The sequence below is a fragment of the Protopterus annectens genome, chromosome 12.part0 (assembly GCF_019279795.1).
Source record: "Protopterus annectens isolate FY-2018-M chromosome 12.part0, PAN1.0, whole genome shotgun sequence".
In the NCBI taxonomy this organism is placed as follows: domain Eukaryota; kingdom Metazoa; phylum Chordata; order Ceratodontiformes; family Protopteridae; genus Protopterus; species Protopterus annectens.
The window spans coordinates 143,722,670-143,735,874 of record NC_056746.1 but is presented as its reverse complement, the minus strand read 5'-3'; the positions used below and the strand labels follow the sequence as shown (position 1 = coordinate 143,735,874).

Genomic DNA, 13,205 nt, shown 5'->3' with positions numbered 1-13,205 from the left:
AGCCGACGCCGGACCCAGACTTTGGAATCCGGTCGACCGAAGGGCTGCCTGAGGCAGGACAACCCATATGTCAGGACTGCAGTTGCATACCTATCGGACATCTACATTTATGGTAGGTACAAAACTGTACTTTCCTTCTAGACCATACCCTAAGGGTCAGAGAGGCAGGAAAATGTGGTTCAGGAAATCCCAGAGATTTTTCCAGGATGCACAGGGTGATTCCTCCTTCAGAGGGAGGGGAGGAGGAGGAGCTAATGGTAGAAGCGGGGGGGGGGGGGGGGGTCCGCAAAACCAGGGTGGCCTTGATTCTTTTCGTGGCCATCCCTATCAGTGCTCCTGATGTGAGGCCCAGCTGCGCTTCTATGGAGCCAGTCGGGGGTTGCTTATCTTTGTATCCAGAAGCCTGGATCAACATCACCCAAGACAAGTGGGTGCAAAGAATAATCACCAGAAGATACTCCGTACCCTTCTTTCTTCCACCCCACACCCCCAAGAAGATCCCAGATGTTCCACCCAATCACAGGGATCAAGCAACCGTAGAAGTTCAAAAGTTGCTTTCAAACAGTCTCATCCAAACCGACCCCGCAGACCAGATAGGATTCGGAGCTTACTCCAGATTCTTTTTAGTACCAAAACGAACAGAGGACTGAAGGCCCATTTTGGACCTCTGTAAGCTAAATTAATCAGTAAAGAAGTCCATGTTCCGAATGGTAACCCTGCAATCTATTACTCCCTCTATTAGGGAAAGACAGACAATTGGATGTGCTGCATAGACTTCCAAGATGCGTACTACCACATCAAAATGGACAGAACATCGAGGATTCCTCTATGCTTCCGCCCGAGAGCCAGTCATTACCAATTTCATGCTCTGCTCTTTGGTCTCACCACAGCCCCCAGGGTGTTCACCAAATGCATGGTGGTAGTGCCAGCTCACTTGAGACGTTGTGGATTCTAAGTGTTTCTGTACCTGGACGACTGGCTCCTGACTGCCACCACCAGGCACCTACTCCTACAAGCCAGGGATTCAACCATTCAGCTCTGTACCCAGCTAGGAATTACGATACATTGGGAAAAGTCTGCCTTGTCGCATTCTCATTTTATGACTTTTATAAGCACAGAAATATACAGTTGCCATGATGGCTCATCTTCCTGCAGACAGAATTCAAAATCTCAGACAACGGATGTACAGCTTACTTCCTCAACAAAAAGTCAAGGTCAAGACAGTGCTGAAACTTATAGGGACCATGGCTTCTACCATAAGTCTTTTTCCGCTGGCCAGATTGCATATGCGAATTCTTCAATGGCTACTTTTTTCCCGGTGGTCTCTTCAATAACTGCCTCTGTCTCTTCATATTCTCATAACGGAATCTTGCAAAAAGGGACCTTCGTTGGTGGATTCAGCCCAATCAAGTGACTACAGGAACACCCTTCCTTCCTCGACAACCCATTGCTACTGTGACCACGGATGCCTCCCAGATATAGGGTGAGGGGAGGGTATTATCTGGGCAGGACTGTCCAAGGCACATAGCAAGATCACGAGGCTCACTTGCATATCAATGTCCTAGAGATGAGAACAGTGCTTCTAGCGTTGCAAGCACTTCACGACTTTCTTCCTCTAGGGACGATAGCAATCCAGTCGGACAATATGTCAGTGGTATGGTATCTAAACAAGCAAGGGGGAACCAGATCTTACCCCCTTTGTCGAGAGGCTCTTCGTGTTTGGCAGTGGGCGATATCTTCCCAGCGCTTTCTAGTAGCAACGCATATCCCAGGGACAACCAATGTGATGGACGACAAGCTCAGCAGGGCAATCTTGGTGCCGCATGAGTGGTCTCTGAATCAGAAAGTAGTGGAACAGATTTTCCGCAAATGGGGATAGCCTTGCTGCAATCTTTTTGCCAGTCCAATCAACGCCAAATGCAGAAGCTACCCTTATCCCCCTTCCGGGGGAGTCACCGAGAGACGCACTTGTTCACAACTGGCCTCCAGGATTTCTGTATGCATTTCCCCCATTTCCGCTTGTATCAAAAGTGATCCAGAAAGCAAAGTTTTTGGGAAGCAAAATGATTCTAATCACTCCTTACTGGCTTCCTCAGATTTGATTCCCCTTTCTTGGACCTCATCTCTTAGACCATCCATGGACTCTGGACCCAGTTCCAGACCTCTTGACTCGAATGTCAGGCTCCCTTCACTCCTGCCTCCACTCCCTCAACTTGACAATGTGGCTGCTCCACTTCCATTCCTAGTCAGGCTTCATGATTTTTCACCTGCATTGACCCATATCCTTACGTCTTCCCACAAACCTTCTGCAAGGAAGTTGTATGCTAGCAAATGGAGAAGATTTTCTATCTGTGCAAAAGAGAAAAATGTAGATCCTTACACAGCATCCATCCCCTTGGTCTTAGAATTCCTAACTTAACTTTTCCATCAGGTGTCAGCTACTCCTACAATTAAAGTTCAACTGGCAAAGATATTAAATTTTAATTTGGGACAGCATGAGCCTAATCTGATGGCTCACATATTATGTAAAACCTTCCGTAAAGGCACTACCTTGCTGAGACCTCCTTTTCAGGAACCTGTATCTCCTTGGGATCTAAATTTCTTTCTGTCCAAACTTACATCCCCACCGTTTGAACCCGTGTATTCATGTGTACTGAAGTTTCTGTCTTGGAAAACCATTTTTCTAGTAGCTATTACATCTGCTAGAAGGGTGTCAGAGTTGCAAGCATGGTCAGTCAAACCTCCTTACTTGATTTTTTATAAAGACTGTTTCCCCTTCATGCAAACCTTACCTTCATTCCTAAAGTTTGCTCTCGGGCTAATTTGAACCAAACTTTCGAACTGCCTGTACATTTTCCTATTCATTCAAATAGTGCCAAATATAAATTTCATCAACTTGATGTTCACAGACCATTACAGTTCTACCTACATAGAACTAAGGAACTTAGAAAATCAGACCAATTGTTCGTATCCCTTTCTGAAACTAGGACTGGTCTGCCGGTCTTTAAGGTAACTCTATCTAATTGGATTTCCAACTGTATCTCTTTTATCTACTCTTCCAATGGAAACAACCTTCCATTTAAAATTATGGCTCATTTCACATCAGCTGCCTTTCAAGCCAGAGTTCCAACTGACAGTATTTGTGCAGCAGCAACTTGGGCTACTCCTCATACCTTTATTACTCATTGCAAATTGGATTTGACCTCAAGGGGTAGAGCCTTATTTGGTTCCACGGTTCTTCAGAGTATATTCCCGTGAGCCACCCGAGAAAAAGATGCTAGGGACGCTGTCCCATATGTAAGAATGAAGGCAAGATAGGACTACAGAACATAAAGAAGTTATGTACTCACCATAATGTTCCATGTTTGTAGTCCATCTTGCCCTTCATTCTTACGAGCCCACCCACCTACCCCCATTCTTGGAGGATCTGGAGACAGGATAGTATTGCCTTTGGTAGGGTGGAGACCTTTCATCTTTGTTGTTCCTTGTGGATAACCTTTTCTGTCATTCTTATAGTTAGCAGCAAACAAGATCTGGGGATTCTTACTAGTTCACCATGGGATACCTACCTTGCCATGAGCCAACTAAGAGTCTCTGAGCTTTGTAATCAGCCTAGCCGGAGCCGAGGATCAGCTCCGAACCCGTATGCAAGAATGAAGGGCGAGATGGACTACAAACATGGAACGTTATGGTGAGTACATAACTTCTTTTTCTCTCCCATCATTCAAACTTTGCTCCAGCAAAGCAGAATAAAACCAGTGTTTTCACAACATGTGGGAAAAGGGTTCTATTCCAGAATATTCCTCATTCCAAGAAAACAGACGGTAGACCTATACTGAATCTCACTACTCAGTACTTTCCTCCATTTCCAATCTTTCAAGATTTTGTCCTTGCAAACTCTGCTCCCATTCATTCTTCCACAAGCCTTCCTGGTGTCTCTGAGCCTAAAGGATGCCTATCTCTACATTCCTAGTCACCTTGCCTACAGGACACTTTGCATTTTTTTTTTTTTACTTTTTCATCACATTTTAAATTCTCTGCTTTGCCTTTTGGGCTTTCAGCAGCCCCCAGAGTTTTCACAAAGGGACTTACTCCAGTCATAGCTTACTGCAGGAATTGAGGGAATCCGAATTCCCTTATTTGGATGACCTGTTAATACAGGCACCTTCTCATCAGATACTTTTTACTCATCTGAACTTCATCTAGCCCCTACTTCATAGCCTGGGGTTCAAAGTCCACCTAAAGAAGGCAGAAATGAAACTAACCAAGACCTACTTTTCTTGGGGTGCAAACTAGACCTAAAACTCATGTATGCTTTCCTACCACTAGATAAGTGTAGAGCTTTACCAGTTGCTTATTTTCTCTTCTTTCTTTTTAGTCATGTACTGCAAGAAAGTTGCTCAGCAGTGGGGTTCATGGTGGCAATCATCCTCTTGGTTCCCTCTGCCAGACTCCATATGAGAAAGATCCAGTGGTACCTGAAGTCTGCCTTGTCCCAACATTCCCATCCCCTGGTCACCCAGACTCCTCTCCTACCTTGCCTAGAGAGGGAAATTCTTTGATGGGTAAACAGATAAAACTCTACCCAGGACTACCTTTCAAACTGCAGACACCACAACAGGAGCTGCACAACAGATGCATGGGTGCCATGGACAAGGCAGCCTGAGATTTCAGGGACAATGGCTACCAAATCTAAGTTCAGAACACTTCAGTGTGAAGGAGAGGAGGGTAGTAATACAGGTCCTGCGGATATTCGCACATTCCTGTGAACCAGGCCCCATAAGAGTGTTCACAGACAAGACTGCGTTCATGTGGCATGTAAACAAGCAAGCGGGGGGGGGGCACCAAATCCTATCAACTGTGTAGACTGGCTGTTTTGACATGGGAGGAGGCCACAAAAGCGTACCTTTTTGTCCCAGTGGTTTACATTCCCTCATAAGACAATCAATGTCCTGAGAGACTTTCAATAACAGTTCAAGGCAAGCTTCCATTGAATGGATGCTAAACTGGGAGATCTTACTAGACATAGTCAGCAAATATGGAGTGCTGCAGATAGATTTGCCTCCATCAACAACAGACTGCTGCTTCTGTTTTGCACCAAGACTTAGTCCTCAAACTTTGACAATAGATGTAGTGTCATTCGGAAAGGGAGAATTTTGTATGCTTTTCCTCCACCACCTCCTCTCCCCAAGGTCTTAAAGTTCCAAAGAGAATACCCAAAGATCATATTGACAATTCCCTAATGGCCAAGGCAGCATTAGCTCTCCCTTCTGTTCCATCTAGCCAAAAGCCATCACCAGAAGCTGCCATCCACAGTGGACTTGCATAGTAGAAGGCCTCATTACTTCATCCCAACCTGTCATCCCTCAACCTAACATTATGAGTGATAGGATTCTAATCCTCTTTACCCAACAATTTTTTGATGATGTGCGTAAGGTTCTTCAGGAAGCAAGGAAATCTACTACCAGGGAATCTTACATAGCTAAATGGAAAATATTTACTGTCTGGTGTCTGGCAAACAAAAAATAAACAGGACCCAATGCAGGCTAATAACCCATTGGTCTTCTCTTATTTTTGTAAGGTGTGGGAATATGGCCTGGCATATTCATCTATTAAGGCACAAGTTCCAGCCATATCTGCTTGCCTACCTTTAGGTCTTACTGTTTTGACCATATTAGCAGTAAAACCATTCTTAAAAGGTGTATTCCATCTGACACCCTCAAAGAAGGCTGTCCTGCCTGATTGGGACCTCAGTTTTGTGTTGGGAAAACATGCTTTTCCTCCTTTTGAACCAGCAGAATCTGCCTGTGTCACATTCTGTATTTGGAAAAACATTCATCTTGTTGTTCTCGCCTTGGCCAGATGATTCTCTGAACTACAGGCCCTTATGGCAACACCTCTTTGCTTTATTTTTTCACAAGGACAGTGTGTCCTCGAGGGCCAGTCCCCCCTTTATGCCTAAATTAGTTAATGGAACTGTCAGGCCATAAATCTTCCCACTTTTTCCCATAATCCATAAAATAAGGGCAAAAGGATACTACATTCTTTTGTTGTGCATAGACCATTCCAATTCTTTCTGGATAAGACTAAGTTATCCATAAGTCATACCAACTGTTTGGGTTCCCTCGCTTGGACCCCTGGAAAGAGGCAGTTTTTAAGCTAACTGTTAATTGGATTTTTGAATCCATTATTTTTTGCTTCACTCAGCATGGCAAATTCTTACCTTGTCCAGCAAAGGCAGTGGCCTCATACAGAGCCTTTTACAAAGGGATTTATTCTAGAACAGTCCTAGAAGCAGCTACTTAGTCTGGTCTTCTGTGCATACCTTTACCAAGTATTAGAGTGGATTCCTTTTCTAAGTACAGAGCCACATTCACCAGGTCAGTCTTCTCTGGATTACTGGACAGTTTTATTTCTCCTCCAACCACCTTTCTCACTTTTGTAAACTTTGGGAATCACCCCACAGTTTGGAATACTGCAACAGTGATCTAAGGAAGGACATAGTGCCATTGTATAGGAACTTAACGTAACCGTAGATGTCCTACGGATCACTGTTGAGGTATTCTTTCCCACCCTATCTTAACTTCTCAGTTTTTATCTTCCATTTCTTTATTGGCCTAGGGGGGCACTGTCTTTTTGCCTCTCCCATCTTAGCTGACCAGTTTTATTTTGTTTTTCAATCTTTTACAGGATTAGTGTCCTGGTGGTAATAAGTGAACATGTGAGCCTGAATTGTCAGACTGTGTACCGTTATGCCCTTGGGCTTGGGTCACATGTCAGGTGTATGGCTGTGTGAGAGGTTTTGGCTTTGGTACCCCTGCTGCATGCCTTGGTTATTTGGTGAGATAAGACAACAGGTTGGAATACTGCAGTAGTAACCAGTCATCTACTGTTACAGTAAGTTCATCCACAACTATATTTTCTCTGTTCTTGACATTGGTGTCTTGCATACACTTTTGCCCTGATTGGTTTCTGAAAAAAAAATTACAAATGTATTTATTATCTGTTTCGCTTCAGACTGATACCATCTTCAGTAAGGCAGAGGTATGTGATGTGTATGCATCCCACAGTATGTGATGTGTATGCATCCCACAGTACGACAGAGGTATGTGATGTGTATGCATCACACAGTACGGCAGAGGTATGTGATGTGTATGCATCACACAGTACGGCAGAGGTATGTGATGTGTATGCATCACACAGTACGGCAGAGGTATGTGATGTGTATGCATCACACAGTACGGCAGAGGTATGTGATGTGTATGCATCACACAGTAAGGCGAGTAACATCCTTAATCATGCAGTAACTGCCCAGTTGTAATACCAGCTGTTTTTTTTCTTGTGGTTTTTTTTCTGTGGTAATTCCTTTTTTTCACTCCTGTTTTTGTCTTAAAACTGTTGCCTTGCTTACCTGTCCTGCACAGGCATTCTTTCTCCATTACTGTTTGTTTTTTTGCATGTGCATTTGCAACAGTTTAATTTTATAATTTAATATTAGTTATTGACTTTATCTGAAAGCAGTAACTGTTTGATGTTATGTTTACTTTTCTGTTTAACCTTTGAAGCTGTTTTGCTCATTTTGGCAAGAAAATTGAGAATTGTGTAACTTAATGATATCTTGGCATTTTATAATTTTATCTCTGTTACAGGAAAAGCTGGAGATGCAACATTCTGAAGGGTACAGGCAAATTTCTTCATTAGAAGATGAGCTTTCTCAAACCAGAGCAGTTAAAGATCAGTTACAAAAGTACATCCGTGAACTGGAGCAAGCAAATGATGATTTGGAAAGAGCTAAAAGGTGAGGTTTGCTGTAGCAGCCTTTATTGCTTTGTTTTAAATTCAAGTATTTGGATGTCAAACTATTGCTCTGCTATTATCACTTGGGGAGGGTTTTGTTTCCCTTTCTTTCAGTTTTATGTCTGTTATGTTGATCTGTTATTTATGAGGTGTGTTTCACTGCACTTGCTTTGAAAGGAGTAATGGTGGCTTGTGAGCAATTATTCCTTCACAAGTTTTGCCTTTTAAAACCAGTTCCATGGATGTTCTTCATGTTTCACTGTTGCAGTCATTATATTTGGATAATCTGCTGGCAGGTTGCCCTCAGTCGGTCTGAATAACAAAGTCGTGGGTCCTGCGTCGGTTGTGGTCTCTTCCTCCATGACGTCAGGTCGTCAGGGGTATAAAACATACAGCCGACGCCATTTTAATCCGTCTTTCTTGCCACGCGGTGCCTGAAGCAGCAGTAGTTAGCAAGTGCCAGTCGGCCAACTCCTGAAATTTTCGTTTTTGAGTTTCAGAACAGAAGTCTTCAACCTAAAGCTAAGTACCCCGTTGGAAACTTTTTCTTGCTCCTTACCGATGTCAGTAAAAGGTAATAATTGTATTACTTGTGGGAAGCAAATACCTCATAAGTATTTTCATTTGTACTGTATTCCTTGCCTAGGCCCTGACCACAACATGCCTTGCTGTCGGTTTTGTGCTAAATTTAACCAACGCACTATTAAGCATTTTTTTTTTTGCTTCTAAATACTTTGGCTCAAGATTTAACTATCCTGAAATGTTGTCGGTTAGCAATCAGACTACCGGAATTTACAAAAAATGCAAAGAAAAAGACAGAGACAGACCGTCGAGGTCAAAAACCGACGACGAAGCTTCTCCTAAGCCAGTCGCTGGATCGCCGGTACTCAGTGAGGCGCTTTCACAGCCCCTGATGCCCGCTACTTTTGATTCGCAGGCCTCTATCAAGACCCATTCAGAGTCCGGTATGCCGCGACATTCTTCAAGTATTGAAGCCGCAGATGTCTCTTACCTTGGATGAGTCCGGAGCCGCTGAGCAGGCACCGGCTTCTGGGGGTATTTTCAGGCCTAAAGATTTGTTTATTAAACTGACACTATCATCAAAAACAAGGCCAAAACCAACTTCTATGTCTCAAAAAACTTACGCATGAGCCATGTGTTCAGGCCCCTGTGCCTAAAAAACAAATGATCAAAATGTCTGAGGATTTAATTATCTTGATCTGGGGTTCCCAACCCCTTCCTGCCAAGAGGCCTAGGCAAGGCACTGATTATGAATCTTCAGATCAGGTTTCCATTTCTTCTGATTCCTCTTCTGATCAGGAATTTTCTATTCCACCTTATGAGGACTCTGATGCAGAAGAATCCATCCATTCTGCTTCTCCTCCTGAGGATTTTTCTTTTGGAGAAACTTTGCATACCTTAAGGGAACATTTTCATTGGGAGAGTCAGGATTTTTCAGAATCCAAAAAGAGGTTTAGGGATTTCCTTCTTCCTCAGCATAGGCCTTTGGCTATACCTCCTGTTTTAGACATTGTTGATGATGTTTTCTCAGAATCCAGCATGGCTCCTGATTCCCTGCCTTCGGCTCCTAGTAAGCCAGACAGATATTACAGGGTTCCTGACTCCCACAAGTTTCTTTTCAAAAACCCTACTGCTGACCCTGAAACGGTTTCTCAGGGTCCCAAGGGTGTTAAGGCTTCTACTGCTAAAAATCCTACCCCTTCTGATAGAGACTCCAGGGCGCTGGATAGATGGGGTAAAAAGGTTTTATATGTCTGCAACCCTGGCAATCAGGGATTTAAACTGTCACTTTCTTATGCTTAAATATCAACAGCATGTCATGGGCTTACTTAAACAGAAAATTATGTTGATTTCTGACTGTGTGGAAAATAGAGTTACAGGATTTATTGCATTCAGCTGAACAAGTTGGAAAGCATACTTTGCAATATGGTTTTGATTCCTTGGAGGCCTCTTGCAGTGCCGCCGTAACTGGATCTGTGATAAGAAGGCATGCTTGGCTCAAGGAGCAAAATCTGCCTGATCATGTTAAAGCTAAATTGCTGGATGCTCCTTTACAACAGGACAGTCTGTTTGGTAATAAGGCAGAAAAACATTTGAAAAAGATGGAAGACAAAGCTAAATCTATGCAAACTGTAAAAGATTTCTTGCAAGTGCAGCTACCCAGGTTCAGTAGGCAGTGGCCTGCTAAGAATTGGTCCTTTCCAGTACCTAACAGAGCCGCTCAGGTCAAACCTAGACACTCCAAAGGCTCCAGGTTTCAGTCACAAGGAACTTACAGAACAAAGCAATGGGGTGCCTCCACCTCCAAATCTGGAAGTAGCAAAGCACCCCCCTATGGTAAACGGTCTCAATGACTTTCCTCTGCCATTTTCAAGCACTTATCTTTTGGCAGCCCCTTGGGGGGAAAACTAGCACTTCGTGCTCAAAATTGGCATCTAATTACTCAGGACAAGTGGGTCTTAAATATAGTATCCCAGGGATACAGATTTAATTTCCACACGTTGCCAGTTCCAAATGGATCACCAGATCTGCCTCCAAATCAGTGGGCAGAGGCCCAGAAACAAGTCATGTCCCTCATGGATATGGGGGCTATTCAACTAGTGCTAGAAAAGGAAAAAAGACAAGGTTTTTATTCAAGACTTTTCCAGGTACCAGAAAAGACAAATCATGGTGTCCAATTCTGGACTTATCCATTCTAAATACCTTCCTGGACATTCCAAAATTCAAGATGCTGACTCTACAACAGTTACTGCCTATGCTAGGCAAAGATGCCTGGTTGGTAACTCTAGACTAAGAGGCTTGCCTGCATATCCCAATCAGGGAATCTTGCAGAAGATATCTCGGCTTCAAAGCAGGCTGTTTGCTTTACCAGTTCTCTGCACTGCCATTTGGCTTATCTACTGCACCCAGGGTCTTCACAAAGTGCCTGGCACCAGTGATTGCATTTTGCAGACAAAGAAACTTTCAAATTTATTCTTATCGGGATGATTGTCTAATTCAGGCAGAAAACAAGGACACTCGTCTACAACATCTGGCATTTGCAAAAAGGCTTCTAACATGCCCTAGGGTACACCATAAACAAAAAGAAATCACAACTGGTACCCTCTCAAATAATTACATTCCTGGGTGCAAGCTTGAATACAACTGCCCAGATGGCTTGGCTCTTGCCAGACAAACAAATTCAGTTGATGACTTACTTCAAACAAGTGGCCACAAAAACCCAGCTATCTGCAAGACAAGTTCTGCAGGCTTTGGGGTTCATGGCTTCCTGCATTCTACTAATTCCATATGCAAGACTGGATATGAGGAAATTTCAGTGGTACCTAAAAAGCTTATGGAGTCAACATTGTCACAGCCTGGAAACAATTGATCCCTCTCATTCCTTGCCTGCAACAGGAGTTCCTATGATGGGCAGAGGCCTGTCACCAAAACAAGGGACTGTCATTCATTCTACCCCGTGCCACCCAAACCCTGACTGCAGACGCATCAGACTATGCTTGGGGAGCTCATCTGGCAGGGAGATGCATTCAGGGCGAATGGAGCCCAAATCAAATGCACCTACATATAAACCAGAAAGAAATGCTAGCTGTACAGAATCCTCTGACAGCCTTCAAGGACTTCCTTCATCCAGGGCAACTACTGATAAAGGCGGACAGCACCACAGTTATGTGGTACATAAACAAGCAGGGGGGTACCCACTCCTACCCCCTTTGCAGACTAGCCATGGCCTTGTGGAACACACCCTTGACTTACCAAATACATCTACAAGTGCAATTCCTGCCAGGAAAGCAAAATACTCTGGCAAACTAAGCAGAATCCTTATGGACCTGCACAAATGGAAACTGGATCCACAAATCTTCAACATGTTGACATGAAAATTTGGGAGCCCAGACATAGATCTTTTTGCCTCTCCCCACAACTGTCAGTTGGACAAATTCTGCACAAGAATTCATCACAAAAAAGCTTGGAAAGTGGATGTTCTATCCTTCAGCTGGAAAAAACTATCAATCTATGCCCTTCCCCCTCTGCCTCTCCAAGGTTTTACTAAAAGTCAGACAGGAAAAAACAGAAATGATTCTGATTAATCCAGACTGGCCTCGCCAACACTGGCACCTGCTTCTATAGAATGTGTCACACCTCCCTCTATGGTACCTGGCTCAGACACCTCATCTACTGTCTCAGCAGAGTTATCAAATTCTGCACACACTGCTCCAAACTCTGAATCTTGCAGCATGGCTAATCAACTAATTTCACATCTCTCAGTAAACCTGTGATGGATGTCATTTTGGAGGCTAGAAGGCCTAGTACTAGAAAATCTTATGCTGATAAATGGAAACATTCTGTGCCTGGAACCAAGCACAAGGAATAAACACAGCAATGCCCAATATTCCTCAGATTCTGCAATATTTAACTGAGATGCTTTACAAGGGCCTATCTTTTTCTTCTATAAAAATCCATGCCTCTGCCATCTTAGCTCATTACAACACAGAGCTTCCTCTCTTTTCTCATCCCCTGCTAAAGCAGTACCTCAGAGGGGCCAAAAAATTGAGACCTCCCAGGAGAGCACCAACTCCTGTATGGGACCTCAATTTTGTGCTGGAAAAACTCACCTTACCTCTTTTTGAACCAGTTGCTACTGCAGACATAAAATTTCTTTCTTGGAAGACAGCCTTTCTTTTAGCAGTCACTTCAGCTAGAAGGATTTCAGAACTACAGGCTCTCATGGCAGTGGAGCCTTTCATTATCTTTTATCTGGACAGGGTGGCCCTCAGGACCAATCCATCATGTATGCCTAAGAGGTGGTATCCAATGTGGCTCTTAGTCAGACCATTCATCTGCCAACTTTTTTCCCAAATCCGCAGAACAAGGGGGAGCGGATTCTGCATTCATTGGATGTACACAGACAACTAAGATTTTACTTAAATAGGACAAAATCTCTAAGAAAGTTTGAGCAACTACTGGTGGCATTTGCTGCAGGGGCAGAGGGAAAGGCTATTTCAAAGCAAACTATTTCAGAATGGATAAGCCATTGTATTAGTTTCTGCTACATGCACCATGGTAAACCTGTCCCCAAGGGGGTCAGATCCCATTTCACCAGGGCTGCATCTACTTCTGCAGCTTTTCTCAGTGGAGTTCCTACCAGAGACATTCTAGAAGCTGCTACTTGGAGTTCAGTTCATATGTTCACCAAACATTACCATTTACCTCTCATCTAAATCCAGGGCAGGCTTTGCCACTGCTGTCCTGCATGGCCGTATAGCTGCTCCTAATGCTGTATAATTCCATCCTCCCAACCATAGCTTTGGGATTCTACCCAAATGTAATGACTGCAACAGTGAAACACGAAGAACATAGTACAGTTGTGTACACTTACCATAAATGTAGAT

At 43.6% G+C, this 13,205-nt stretch overlaps 1 protein-coding gene across 4 annotated transcripts in view; it reads left to right on the top strand.

Annotated features, from left to right (window-relative positions):
* The first annotated feature begins 7,646 nt into the window (after window positions 1–7,646).
* NDE1 (nudE neurodevelopment protein 1) overlaps window positions 7,647–13,205 on the top strand; it is a 653,710-nt gene continuing 648,151 nt past the window's right edge. For 3 of the 4 annotated variants that reach the window (XM_044089169.1, XM_044089166.1, XM_044089168.1), the window contains exon 1: window positions 7,650–7,798. In XM_044089169.1, coding sequence (XP_043945104.1) covers window positions 7,662–7,798 — 137 coding nt within the window. In that variant the 5' untranslated portion in view covers window positions 7,650–7,661. Of the gene's footprint in view, window positions 7,799–13,205 lie in introns of all 4 variants that reach the window. The other variant, XM_044089170.1, reaches the window with a different exon arrangement.